The sequence below is a fragment of the Corvus kubaryi genome, unplaced genomic scaffold (assembly GCF_017639235.1).
Source record: "Corvus kubaryi isolate FWS band 111438036 unplaced genomic scaffold, C.kubaryi_AGA036_p1.0 37357, whole genome shotgun sequence".
In the NCBI taxonomy this organism is placed as follows: Eukaryota; Metazoa; Chordata; class Aves; order Passeriformes; family Corvidae; genus Corvus; species Corvus kubaryi.
The window spans coordinates 8244237-8257939 of record NW_024581117.1 but is presented as its reverse complement, the minus strand read 5'-3'; the positions used below and the strand labels follow the sequence as shown (position 1 = coordinate 8257939).

Genomic DNA, 13703 nt, shown 5'->3' with positions numbered 1-13703 from the left:
CAAGAGTCCTAGACAGAGTTAAACTCCCGTGCATGTAGCCATTTGGGAAGGATGGTCTGCATCCTGCAGCTTTGCAGAAGTGGTGAAAAACTTCCTTCATCTGCCTTTCACTTGCCAGCTACAAACTCCACTACTCACTGCTCTAATGGACTTTGCACTATTGGACCACTGGTTTGGAATTTGGCAGCCCCTCATTACACACAGCAGTTCATTTATCAGCCTGGTGACATCTCCCTTTACACGTATTCACACACAAAAATTGCCTTGGTGTTCAGGTGAGACTACTGCTTTCAGTTAGCAGAAACATTTGAATGGATCAAGAACTTTTTTTGAGTTTGAAGGGCTTGGCCAAAATTCTTTCTTACAGTTGGAATATTAGGGGGCCAGAAAGTAGTCAGATCTCATGAGCAATATTTGTGTGGTCACAGGAAGCCCAGAGCTGTCCTGGCTGGCTGCTGTGCCATCCTCCCCTCAGCCTGAAAGCAGGATGTGTATTTTGGCATTCCACTGTAGCTGTTCTGTGCTTCTCAGAGGTGTCACTCAATCTGTGTCATTCAGAGGAAATCTCACCCTGCTCTCATGTACTCTGTGGCTTGAAGTGTTGCACCCAGTGCATCTATGAGGAAAACCTCCAACAGGTGGCAAACAAAACTATTTTCAGTATGCAAACACCCCCAATATTTTATTCCGTCTGAGTTGAATAACAACTTCATTTCAGAAAAGGTCACTTTCCCTCTTTTTAATGCAGTATGTACAAGTGTTTTGCTAATTATCCTATGTCCTTTCCTTTTTGGGTAGATATTGATGAATGCAGCATGATCCCAGGAATTTGTGAAGGTGGAGTTTGCTCCAACACTGTGGGAAGTTATTTCTGCATCTGCCCCCAGGGTTATGTCACATCTGTGGATGGATCCTGCACTCTTGGTAGGTGCCACAGCCATTTGTCACTTCCCCCCTGACCTAGGGCCTCACTCTGTTGTCCAGGCAAGCACAGGAATTGTTAATTATATTTGTTTCTCGAATCTGCATCTGATGAGCCCAAAAGTTAAGCTCACTTTGGTTCTAAAGGAGCAAACTTTATCCCTACTTGGTGCTTCAAGTCCCATCTCATACAGGTAAATCTAATCTTTAGAGATCATCATAAGGCACAAAAATAAACTCAAAAGGCATTAAGTAGCATATGCTGATGTGCCACTAATTTGTCAGAAACACATAATGAAGCAAACCAAGTGTTGGATTTCAACAGATTGCATCTTTTACAGGACAGTTTATTTAATAGTTATCCCTACATTATAAAAACCCAGTATGCTTATTTCCACATGTGGTGGTTTCTTATATAGAGGTGCATGTGTCAAGTATGTGATATAAACCATTCTGATCAATTAAATATAAATGCGGCATACCACGTGTAAAAAACCTTAACAATTGCTAACAATAATGTATTTTCTAGATCTCATGTGGTTCTTCTAATTTCAGGTATCTCAAAGCTCTTTGTTCTTGTGTTGGGGAAGGGATTCTGAAGGGATTTCTGAATTGCAGATAAATGATGTAAGCCAGTAGCAGCACAAGGCCTACAAGTGATTTCAAATTAATTTTTTTTTTAAAAAATGCAGCCATCTTCTGTTATTCAGGTTCATCTGAGGAGTTCCAACTTCAAATACGTTGTGGCTAGGCTCAAGAATACTGAAAACCTCAGATTTCCAATATGATCAAAATTTATATGGCTTTTGGCATGTTTTACAATTTGATTTTTAAAGTCAGCTCCCAAACCAGCTGCAGAAAAATCACATGCCCTAGTCCACAAAGGGCAAGTCCTTATGTTACAAAGAAAATGTGTCTGAAAGTTCTTGTGCTCTGTCATATTACAGTATAATTCATATACTCTAGAAGTGTAATTTCTCATTTACTTATTAGAAAAGTGAAGAATGTAAACCTTAATACAAATTATTTAATTCTTCCTAGTTTAAGATGAATATTTGCTTTCTAACAAAATACCATGATCTGATCAGTTACTGTAATTAGCACCATATATTTTCAAATTAATTGAGCTTAACTTGAGCATTCAGGACTGTGATGATAAAAGATCATCTGTCCTTGAAGGAGAGTAGTTTTCACGTGACACTACTGAAAATTCTGTTGTACTTTCAGTCTACAGAGCAGAGCAGACTGAATAGCATTTATTCAGTTAGATGCATATAAATGAAGGAAAAATTCATTAAATGAATTTACTGACATGGCTGCTGCTACACATGAGATACACGAAGTATCTAGGGTTTTGCAGTAATAGGGTTTTTGTATGTAGGTATCTAGTTTTTTTTGTATTGCTTTGTATCTTTCATATCATCCCTATTTCCTTTAGATTGAGGAGACTTTAAGATTGCATGATGGGTTAATGCAAGACTAATGCCACTGCATCTGTGTGATCCTGCAGTAAATCCAATGTGGAATACGTGGGTCAGATAATTATTGGATGTTGTGAGGGTTTTTATTCTGTTGCTTGGTTTTGGTCTTGTTCTTTTTAATACAACTTGTAAAGCATTTTTGTCCTTACATCAGGTGAACAAGGGAAGGTAGCTTTGAGAGCTCGTGTCACTATTTTTAGTTTTTGTTTTTAAATTAACTGCCAGATCAGAGAACAAGCACCTGTTTCTCCAGCACTGTGAGTGGCCGCTGTGCACAGGAGCTGCCCGGGACGTTCACCAGAAGGCAGTGCTGCTGTGAGTCTGGCCAGTGCTGGGCCAGTGGCTCTATCGTGGAGGTGTGTCCTGTCAGAGGATCTGGTGAGTGCCTTGTTGGTTGGCTGGTTTGATTTTCTTCTCCTTGCTGTCCATTCCTCTTTGGATGGAGGTCACTGGATTGTTTTGAACTGCTTTAAAATGTAAGCTAAACAGAAAAAAAGAAGGTAATGTATTGCATTATTATTCATTTCTGTGTTTTTAATACTGATATTACCATCTGTTAACCATTTTTTTTTTCGGTCCATGTTTGTTTGGCACTTGTTTCTTTAATGTCCTTTTGTTGACTTTGGAAATAGTTTTTGGGAAATGGGTAAGATTTTGTGGTCAGTCTCACAGAGGAAATGACTCCTAGGGTCCATATTTAATTTTGATTTAAAAGAACAGCTATTGCATTTTGGGTTACTTTGAACTAGAATGCATCAGTTTTTAAGTTATTTTTTCAGCTCTGCTAAGAGAACAATAGTCCACAGCCCTCGTGAAAGGCATTTTCTTTATCAACATCCCTGAGAGACCAGGAATTTACAGTGCTGCTGTCAACACATCAACGAGAAGGTTTCAGCAAATAGTTGAACAAATATTTGTAAATTACAATATTCCTCTTTATTATTTCTAGTGTCCTTCCGCAAACAGCACCTGTCACAACCAAGGGACCCGCCGGAGGTTCGGAGTGGCAGAGGGAACACATGACATCAGGGAGATGAGGAGTTGCCATCCTGGTTTTTGTAGCACACAGGAAGGCTGTATCTTCCTTTTGAGCTGCCTTGGAAAGGCTGACGTGGTCTGTGCTTCTCTGTGCCCTCCTCTCTGACAGATGAACACCGCAGGCTGTGTGTGGACGGTGCCCCTGCCAGAGGCGGCTCCCGGCGTGTCGGAGTGGGAGGGAATGGGTTCCTTGCTGGGGGCAATGGCAATGGCTTCGGACCAAGAGGAGCAGGCTTCATTCCCATCCCAGGAAGCAACGGATTCTCCCCAGGTGTGGGTGGAGCAGGGGTAGGAGCAGGTGGTCAGAGTCCCACTGGAAGTGGCCCAATCATTACAGGGCTGAGTAAGTGCTTGCATTCTGACTTGTTTCGCTCTTTTTTTTTAACTATTCCTTCTGTTTTTCCTGTATTTTTTCTGCTTAGTCTGGATATGATATGGTGTTCTTAACACTTAACAATTACTTTGCCATTCAAGCACATTGAGACACCTTAGCTGGTGCATTAGGAAGTTCAGGAGCCCTTTTTTCAACAAGAGTTCAGATGTAGGGGTTTTTGCTTGGCTTCAGTTACAGAGTCCCTGAGCCTGTGTTGTCCCTGCTGAGGTGTCTTTGTCAGCACTTACAAAACTCCAGATTTCTAAGTGTTTTCAAAAAAGCACCAGGGTTTAAAATAAACTGTCTTCTGTATTTTCTCTTCCAACTGTAAAACCTACTTATTCTGCTGAAGCACTGCTTTGGCTGAAAGTTCAAGGTGAATAATCTTCTGGCAGAAGTCTCATGGATGTAAACACTGCTTATGACATGTGTAAACACATCTCTGGGATCACAACCACAGAGATCATAAAATGCAAGGAGTATTATTAAGACAGGTACACCAAAAATTGCTTTGAATTTCACACAAACTCTGGTTTATCCATGAGTTCAGTGACGGGCACATCAGGCTATATGCAGAAATGGTAAATCACATTTAAGAATGTTTGTTTAACGCAGTTTTTATTTCCATAGAGCTGTTTGTTGTTGTTTACTGTCATGTCAACAGGTAGTGCTTTGAAAATGATTTTTTTATATATTTGTGCACCTGATAACACCCTTTCTGAAGCCAAGTATAATATTCCTACATACTTCTATTTGAAAATCTGAATATTTGTCTCTCATTCTGATTTTTTTCTTTTAGCAATACTCAATCAGACAATAGACAACTGCAAGCACCATCCCAATCTTTGTCTCAATGGACGTTGTATACCAACCCCCTCTAGTTACAGATGTGAATGCAACATGGGATATAAGCAGGATGCAAATGGGGATTGTATTGGTGAGTGCACATTTCAAAATCCATTATTCTAATTTCCTTCTGCTTAAAATCCATGTGCTTTTTAAAAAAGAAAACATACTAATTTTAATGATACTACGTTTTAGAAAGAGAGTGCAAAGGCCATGCTATTATTCACACTAGAATAATTTAAATTCTCTATGGGGGCTATCTGTTTTCTTACCAAGAAAAAAAAAGTCTTTAATTGCAAATATTAGTATTGAGTATTCCTATTCCTGTACTTAAAGGCTATTGCACATTTTTGTCACATTCAGTAAAATAAGTTCTGTTTCATATCTTCATTTATTATGCACTCATAGCTCCACTTTTGGGATGTAGTATTGTTACGATCAAGATGATGAAGGGTAAATTTATGTTTTGCCTCCTCAAAAGGATTAATGACAATTTGAAAGATATAAAATAATTCCAAAATTACATTAATTAACTTCTGGTTAAATTTACATTTCATATGAAAATACAGAATGCTAGCCTTATATAACAAGAACTGAATTTGGGATTTTGCACTTTTATTCAATTACTGTGGACTTCATTCTTGCAGTGTCAAAACTCATCAGTTATTTCAGAAAAAATACAAGATTTGGGGATTCTTGTGGGGTAGTCATGTGGAGAAGAAGCCTCTGTGCAGGATACAGCTTAATTTAATGCATGGAGTCCTAAATAAAAAGTTCTGGTTGTATTTTGGATTGAACCTTTGCTTACTAAATCTTTATAGAGAGATTTGAGATCTGTGAATGAAAAATATCACTCGAGCTTGCTAGCAATAGGCTTGCCTCAGAGAAATTGTGGTTTTGAATCAATTTATAATGTGTCTGTGGATTGCAGGTCCGCTTTTAGCTCGGCCATTCTCTTGCATCATAGAGGTTGGTTGTACCTACACCATTCCTGGCCACTGTACATCCTCATTTTAAGAAAACTCAGTTGACAGAGGTTCCACCACTTTCTCAAGCAGATGCACTGCTCCCACGGTCAAATATCCAGAAAGTTTTCAGAATATTTAATCTAATTTAAACACCTTATTAGCAAAAAAAAATCAGCTGATTGTTATTTGTCTTATCCTCACTACACAAGGAGAGCAGTTCAGTACCTTCTTCATTTAACTTTTTTGTACTTGAAGATTGTTACAGTTCCTCCGAATTGTCCTTTGTGATATATCAAGCCTGAATTTTTCAGCTTTTTTATTTGGGTGAGAGTTTTCTGTACCTCTGGTCTCTGACTAGAAATTTCAAGAGGCTTAATCTCTTGCTGCATCCTTGGGCCTCAGGAGCTACAATCCCATTGTGAGTGGGGAGTAGGAGTTTTGTGATGTCAGTCTTGCATGGCTGTTCTTTCTTTATAGTGCATGGAGAACCCTGGCTCATTTGTTACAGCATTAGATTTTGCATCACTGAAATCAGTAATTTTTTTTAACTCTGGCGGACCTTGACAGTCAAGGACTATCTGGCATGTTGGACTATCTTACCTTGTTGAAATCTAGTTCACATCTTGTATTCCTATTTTTGTTACTCGGAGGTCAAGTTGAAAATAACATCTGAAGCACACAGATGTTTGTTGCAGTAAGTAGAGCTAGATTAATTTAAAAGATTTTTTTGTTTTTCATTTGTCATTGGAGTAGGGAAACAATCTGTGGTTTAAAAGGCCCATCAGCTTTAGGTGTCCAGGTGCTGAAATTGATTGAGAGAAAAATATAATGTGTTCTTGATAAGGTGGCTGGCATTCTGTCCCTATTTCTCCTGTGGGGTCACCAGGCAGGCCACTTGCCTGGCAGTTCCCCTTCTATGTCAGGCTTGTGATAATAGTGAAACTGTATCTAATATTCAGTTTCAGGTCCAAGTGCCTGAAAACTGTGAGGTTAGGTTGATAGCTGCATGGGGAAAAAAAAAAAGTTGACCTGTTTAATTTTCAAGCATACAGGTATGTGCCCAGTAAAAAGGTGTATTCACTTAAGGAACTTAATCTTGACTTTGCAACGCTTACCTCAGCATGAAAGAGTAGACTGAAAACAGAGACAACTTTGGATGCACCAGAATCAAAACAAAAATTTCGATTGGTTCAACAAAAGCAGAAGGTGCTGTGCCAGCTACAGTATTGTCCCATGTTGAAAGCATGGGAAAAGGTGCCCAAAATGGTTTCAAAACAGTTCAGGTGTCATTTTGCCCATTTTTTCCAGCATGAAATGAATTAGTCATTACTAATTTCAGCTCTGAAGTGGTTTGCCTTTTGAGTAGCTGCTTGAATTCAGAAGATGTTTTATAAGAGAGTGAACTCTCTAAATTATAAATAACTCTGTGACCTCTATAAATAACATGGCTTTGTTTCATTGTTATTTTCAAATTGTATTATAAAGAAGTAACCCGAGTCTCTTAAGTGCCACAATGAATTTGGGATTCGTGAATAGTAGTTGCTGCAAATTACTGCTGCACAAGTTGCTGGAAATATAGGCAGGAACTTAACTGTATGGATTTCATGTGTGTGCTGATACATATTAAATGAATTTAAAGGCTTGCTTGAATCTAATTTGAATATTTATCTTATTGCTGGAAGAATAGTCTTGGGGCATTGGAAATAGCTCACTGTATGGCCTAGGCTAGTGGCACATAAATGAACACTGTTTCTGTACTTCTCTCTCTGCCTGCTCCCAAAGCAATGAATTAAGGATCCAGAAATGGTTACATACTTTTCTATAGAGTTAAATAAAAGTCCTGTTTCAAGATTAATCCTGCCAAACCAAAAAAATTATGGTTTTACTTATTGTTCTCTGACCTAAACTTGCATTGTGCTGTTCTCACAGCAGGACATGCCTGATGGGCCAAGGACCATGAGTGTCCTAAGTGATCTGACTCTGAATGGTCAGTCCTTTTCTCCAAAATGATAGCCAGCTTTAATTTTAGTACCTTTCCTTATTCATTTCTGTTTATAAAAACTCTGGATCAAACTGTAGAGACTTTAAAAGTGGCAGCAAACCTGTAGCTGTGCTGTGTTGAACTTTAGTTGTCTTATCAATACAAATATCCCTATTTAAAATTTTGTAATTTATCTCCAGACCCACTGCAGTAAGTCTTTTAAGGGGGGTTTTGAAAGTTTCCTACTGTGCCTAAGAGAGTTCTGACAATTGTTAGAGATGAAAAACTGAAGAGTGGAGATACGTGTGAGGCAAGTACTGAAAGAGATATTTGACATTGAAGGGGATATGCTGGGAGACAGAATAAATGGCTTAAATCTCTCTGTCTCAGATGTTTCCTGTTTATACTGCTGGAATATCCATGGTTTCAATGCAAACTCAAAGCCAACAACTCCTTTATATTAACATATATTTGCCATTTCCATCAGTTATCAAGAGCTTATAAAAATAAGAGCATCTTAAGATGCATATTTCGTGTGGAAGTCATGTGATGCACATGGATTTTGGAAGGATTTTCGAAGCTTAAGTCAGCTGTTTCATAGAGAAACTCTGCACTCCTGCTGTAGAATTTATAAACTTACTGAGAGATCCTTTATAGCATGACCACGGGCTTTTTTTGAAGCAAGTTGAAGCCTGTAATAGAGAAGGTCTTAAATCTCAGTCCCTGTAAGAAAACTAAACAAAATAGATGAGTGTTGTATCTAGTATTTATAAGTTCCCTCTGCCCTCCCTTATAATAAAGAAAGATATATATACTGTGAAGTCATTTGATTTAGGGCACTTGACAAAAAAGTCTTGTCAAGATGTGATTCAGAGTTCGGTGTTCTGTTGGTAGCTGAGGACTTTGTTCTGAAGGGATAGTGTGCAGTCCTCCTTGAGCCCTTCCCATATCAGCCGAGCACTGAGGAAAAATCGCCTCCCATGAGAAATCCCCCCACCCATGACAAGGAGTATCCCAACAGCCAGGCAGGGCAGAGAAACATGGGAGCAGGGAACTACTGCAGTGACACAGTTAAGTGTAAAGATGTAGTTACCTCTGTATTTACCATCACGAATTCCTCTTTTCTTTATCTTATTTCAATTCTTGTGCTTTTACTGCAGCGCTGGTGCAATCAGCAGGTATGCAAATGTGAGTGAGCTAATTATGTGTGAGGGGAGGTATTTGAGTCTTCGATTTGTTTTCCCTTTATACATTTAACTGTTTACACAGATTGTATCTGGGCACCAAGAGTGCTGTAAACCAGGCCATTACATCAGTGACTTGTGTAAACATATATCTCTTTGTTATGTACCTGATGCTCTTGGTTTAAACTTTGTGTTCATCAACATAGTAATTCCTGTTGAAGATGTGGTCTTATTTATGATTAAATTAGAACAAAACTAACCTTTTGCCATCTTTTATAGTGAAGTTATTCATGAAATAGCACTTCCTAAAAAGTACACATAAATATTCTCATGAGTTTAATTTCTTATTCCATCCTGGTATTCTCAAGATGTAATGAGCTAAGTTCTAGAACCAGATTTGATAAGGGGTGAGTGGAAACGATAATGAAAATTGCCCTGGGTTTTCCCTGGGATTTCTGGAAGCATGAACTCCGAAATACATGGGAAAATCATCATTGTTAGGAACTGATCAGCAGTGGCTTCAGAGCTTCTTATGGCATCTTTCAGCCAGATGTCAGCAGCTCCTGGGTATCACCGCTGGCTTTGTGGTGTTAAAAGCCTGCCTAAGTGAAGAGATGAGTAATTACAAATTCATTGTAAGTGAAATGAAGGGCCTAGCTGGAGGAAAAAGTCGAATTAGCAAAAGTTACTGATAAAGGAATAGGGGATTTCCTCAAGGGATCCATTTGTAACCTGTACATTGAGCTCTAGCAGAGAGTAGCTGCTTAGGTCATCCTCTAGGAGCTGCAGGAGGGGGGGCTGAGTCAGCAATCCTGCCCTGCCAGACCAGTGGGATACAACCACTCTGTTCTCTGGATTACAATGGGCAAGGGTCCTGGAGGGTTTACAGAAATGTAATGAGGAGAACAGTTGATGCTATTTTAGATCTGGGAGTGGCTGTCGTGAGCCAAAGACATGTCTGACTCACTGGTAACTATTGGGCATCAAATTTGGGAAGGATTCTTGAAAGGAACTGTTAAAGTTTGCAGAGCCCCATGTCAAATAAGAGTTATTTCTAAGTGGTTACCTAACATTGGTTAAATTGGTTAAAATGTGTTTGGTTTGGTTGCACCCAAATACCAGAAACCTTTGCAAAGGAGAGTAAGGTACATTACAGAAAAGGGTTAGATTAAATCTGGCATCACTCAGTGCAAAGACTGGGGTTGAGAATGCAGTGGGACATAAATAATTGAGATGTGGTGCGCAGACTGTGGTCTCATTAAGAATCCCTCCTGCTGGTGTGTGGCCCCCTCCTCACATTTTGACAATAAACCTGTAATGTAATAGGGGTAGTTTTTGGATGCCATGATTTGATCTAGTTATAAAGTCCCAATTTTGATTAGTATTGGTTTTATTCCAAAGGAGCATAAACCATCATTGAGTTAGATTAAACTATTTTGTATTAAGTGTTGTTCACTTTCTCTAGGCAACCATCAGGTCTCAAAATTCTCTAGCAGATTTTTTTCTGTTGTCCCTCAAGATGCTTACAAATTATGCAGTGCCTCTTCACTTCTTAAAAATGCCTGCCTAGCTGAACTAAGAAGAGCCCTGAGTTCTCAGCAAAGCAGTGATTTTGCACTAAGAAGAGGCTTTACTATTTAGCATCTGGCTGTTAGTTACCATCTTTTTCACTTAGAAGCTTCCAGACTTAGGGGAAAAAAAGTGTTGTAGACATTGTGAAGTCACTAATGCCTCTCTTTGCTGCCAGCAGATGTTGATGAGTGCACATCAAACCCCTGCTCCAACGGGGACTGTGTCAACACACCTGGTTCCTATTACTGCAAGTGCCACACAGGTTTCCAGAGAACTCCTACCAAGCAAGCCTGCATTGGTAAGAAAACTGCTCCATGTCTGCTGGCATTGCTGATGTGCTGACCCCTTGCAACAGACTCTGTTTGAATTTAAAAAATAGGAGTGCAATTTCAGTAAATGCAAATGTTAAATTAATTGGCATTGTACAGCTGGGCTGCCACCTCTTTTGTTCTGTTGTTGTCTTTTAATATTTAACCATTATTCTGGAATATCCATCCAGGGAGTTACCCAGACAGGAGTTCTAAAAAGAAAAGAAATGGAATGACAGGTGTTTTTTATGTATGCATGCAGATGAAAGTGTGAGTAGGTTCTTTAAGGTATTCATGAAGTAATTGCTAAGCATCACAAAATGTAGCATTTGTTGTACATGTCTGCAAAAATAATAAATATATTTCCCTGATGCAAGGAAATTAAATTCTTAACTTAATTTTGAATTTTTTTTCTAAGTAATATTTAAGTGACATGCCAGTATTTTTCAAAGCAATAAATGTCTCTAAATGCACTTTTATCTGACCATAGTTCTCAGTTTGTGTAGGATTTTGTTTGGCTTGGTTTGTTTTTTCTTGCCCTTAGATATCGATGAGTGTGTTCAGAACGGTGTTCTTTGTAAAAATGGCCGGTGTGTAAACACTGAGGGAAGCTTCCAGTGCATTTGCAATGCTGGGTTTGAATTGACTACAAATGGAAAAAATTGTGTGGGTAAGGACTCTTCTAAAGAATGGGGCAGGCATCAGCTTGGTGGTTCTAGAAACTATACTTCATACTACAGTTAAGGATCATTAAGGATTACCTTTCCTGAAATACTGTGAACTTAGAGACCCTTCATTCAAATAGTTGTTATACAAACCTGTATGATTTTAAAAAAAAATTGAGGTAATTTTTGTTTTTGAGGCTACGCCTATCCTCAAGAGTCCCAGGAATAATATTTTTCTAAAAAGCTTCACGGCAGATGCTCAATAAATCAGCATTGCTGAAGAAATGCCTTGTTTTAATTTTGGCTGCATGGTGTCAAGAAAAAGCCCTGTCAGATAAACAACAAGTTTAATTCTCTCAGGTGATGGAAGGTTTTTATCCTCTCATGTATGAAAGGAAGACACACCCTGTTCTTTCATACACAGCCTGCTGAAGTATGCAAAGCAACTGATCAGAGCATGAAAAAAACTTTCTACTTTGTCTATAGAGTGAAAACTCTTTAGATACTTTATTAGGGTTATGATTAAAAACCAATCTTCAAGTGAAGGAACATGCCAACCAGTCCTGATTGTTTATTTTCACTGTGTCGTCTTCTGGAGGGTGAGAAACTAAAAGCAGTTTTCTTTGCAATGTTTTATAGACCATGATGAGTGTGCCACGACAAACATGTGTTTGAATGGGATGTGCATAAATGAGGATGGGAGTTTTAAATGCATCTGTAAACCAGGATTTGTTCTGGCTCCAGATGGACGTTACTGTACTGGTATGTAAAAATTGGGGGATAGGGATTGAAAATGGCTTTTCCTGTCTGTTCATCCCTGCAGGAATGGCAGTCTGCTCACATGGATTGATTCAACACTGTGTAACACCTTGCTGCTCACTACAGTAGATTTCTTTAGCTGCCTGGATTAGAAACAGATCCTTAGCTCACTGAAAGAACTGTTTAATAGTATTGTGAAAGCCACAATAAACTAGCTTCTGAAAAATCTTGGGGCATTGTAAATGCATCAAAACATTCAGGCCCTATGTGAAATGGTAAAGTGAGCAGCAGTATGGTAAATTTAAGAGGTTTGAAAGATTTTACATTGATGAACACCCTGCATACACACACGCACACACATTTTCCAGGTCATTATTCTGGTAATTCAGAGTGCATAGCACTTGAGTCATTTTACTGGCCACACAGCATTATAAGCTTTTTAAAGTGCAATCACTAAAAAATTCTATTAAACGTTTTAAGAATATAGTCTGATTTAGCTTCAGTTTCAGCAAACTAAGTGAAGATACCTGTTGCTGCCCTTAGAGGTAGGTTTGGGCTTGAGGCATTTCTAGTAAATTTATGTAAATTGTTAGCCTTCTGATTTGAAGTTGAACCATTTTTATTAGTTGTGCTTTTCTTAATTACATGCAGTTGTGCTTAGAAATTGATGACCACTTAAAAGTTCTTTAAAATTAAAATTAACCATCAAAGGATATTTTGTGTCTAGTGCTCCTTAACCACACTTTAAAGCAAAATTAAAATACCATGGGATGGACAAAGGGGAAAATTTATAGTTTCTTTTGCTTGATGTAGAATATGAAGTAGCTCTAATCCTACATTTCAGTGTGTTTTGATTTGGTTTTTTGTTTGTTTGTTTGAGCAGCTGGAATTTTAGTTATTCCAAGATTAAATTTTTATTAGAAATAAAACAAGGATATTATGATGATTAATCAGCTTTCATAAAGTAATTTGATAATGGTCTGAAACTATTCACTGTAGTCTTGCTTAAAACCAGATTGATTGCTGAATTGTCTTGCCTCCTCTTAGATATTGATGAATGCCAGACATCAGGAATTTGCATGAATGGTCATTGCATAAATACTGAAGGCTCATTTCGGTGTGATTGTCCACCTGGCTTGGTTGTTGGAGTTGATGGTCGTGTGTGTGTGGGTAAGTGAGATTTATTCTTTTTTCTTCATAGAAAAACAAGGGGAATTATCAAGTCAATTAATTTCCAAATTAAATGCACCAAATGATACCGTTCTAAATTATGTTGATGTCAAACCACAGACAAGATGCAACTCCGTAATACTAGTGTTAATAGACAAGAAACTTAATTTCTTTTGTGGAATTGGAGAGGTGCTACCTCTTGCTTACCTGTTGCTCATATAAATTGAACTTAGAGTGCTTAGTCTTTCTGGCATCTCTTTGGTTTTGAGGCATGCCCTTTCTAGTCTGATGAAAAATAATATTTTGCCATGTAATCAGTCTCTTATCCTCTCAAATTGTACTGATTGGCATTTAAGAGATTCTTCACTCAGCTTTGCATAACTTCAGGGAGCTCGTGGGACAAAAATGGATGATTTTCAAGATGATGAAGAATTAAA

The 13703-nt window shown here is 38.3% G+C and overlaps 1 protein-coding gene across 3 annotated transcripts in view; it reads left to right on the top strand.

The window, feature by feature from the left end:
* FBN2 (fibrillin 2) overlaps positions 1-13703 on the top strand; it is a 118070-nt gene that overhangs the window by 32311 nt on the left and 72056 nt on the right. For 2 of the 3 annotated variants that reach the window (XM_042033625.1, XM_042033623.1), the window contains 8 exons: positions 799-924; positions 2628-2780; positions 3550-3783; positions 4613-4750; positions 10540-10662; positions 11217-11342; positions 11977-12099; positions 13144-13266. In XM_042033625.1, coding sequence (XP_041889559.1) covers positions 799-924; positions 2628-2780; positions 3550-3783; positions 4613-4750; positions 10540-10662; positions 11217-11342; positions 11977-12099; positions 13144-13266 — 1146 coding nt within the window. The remainder of the gene's footprint in view (positions 1-798; positions 925-2627; positions 2781-3549; positions 3784-4612; positions 4751-10539; positions 10663-11216; positions 11343-11976; positions 12100-13143; positions 13267-13703) is intronic. The other variant, XM_042033624.1, reaches the window with a different exon arrangement.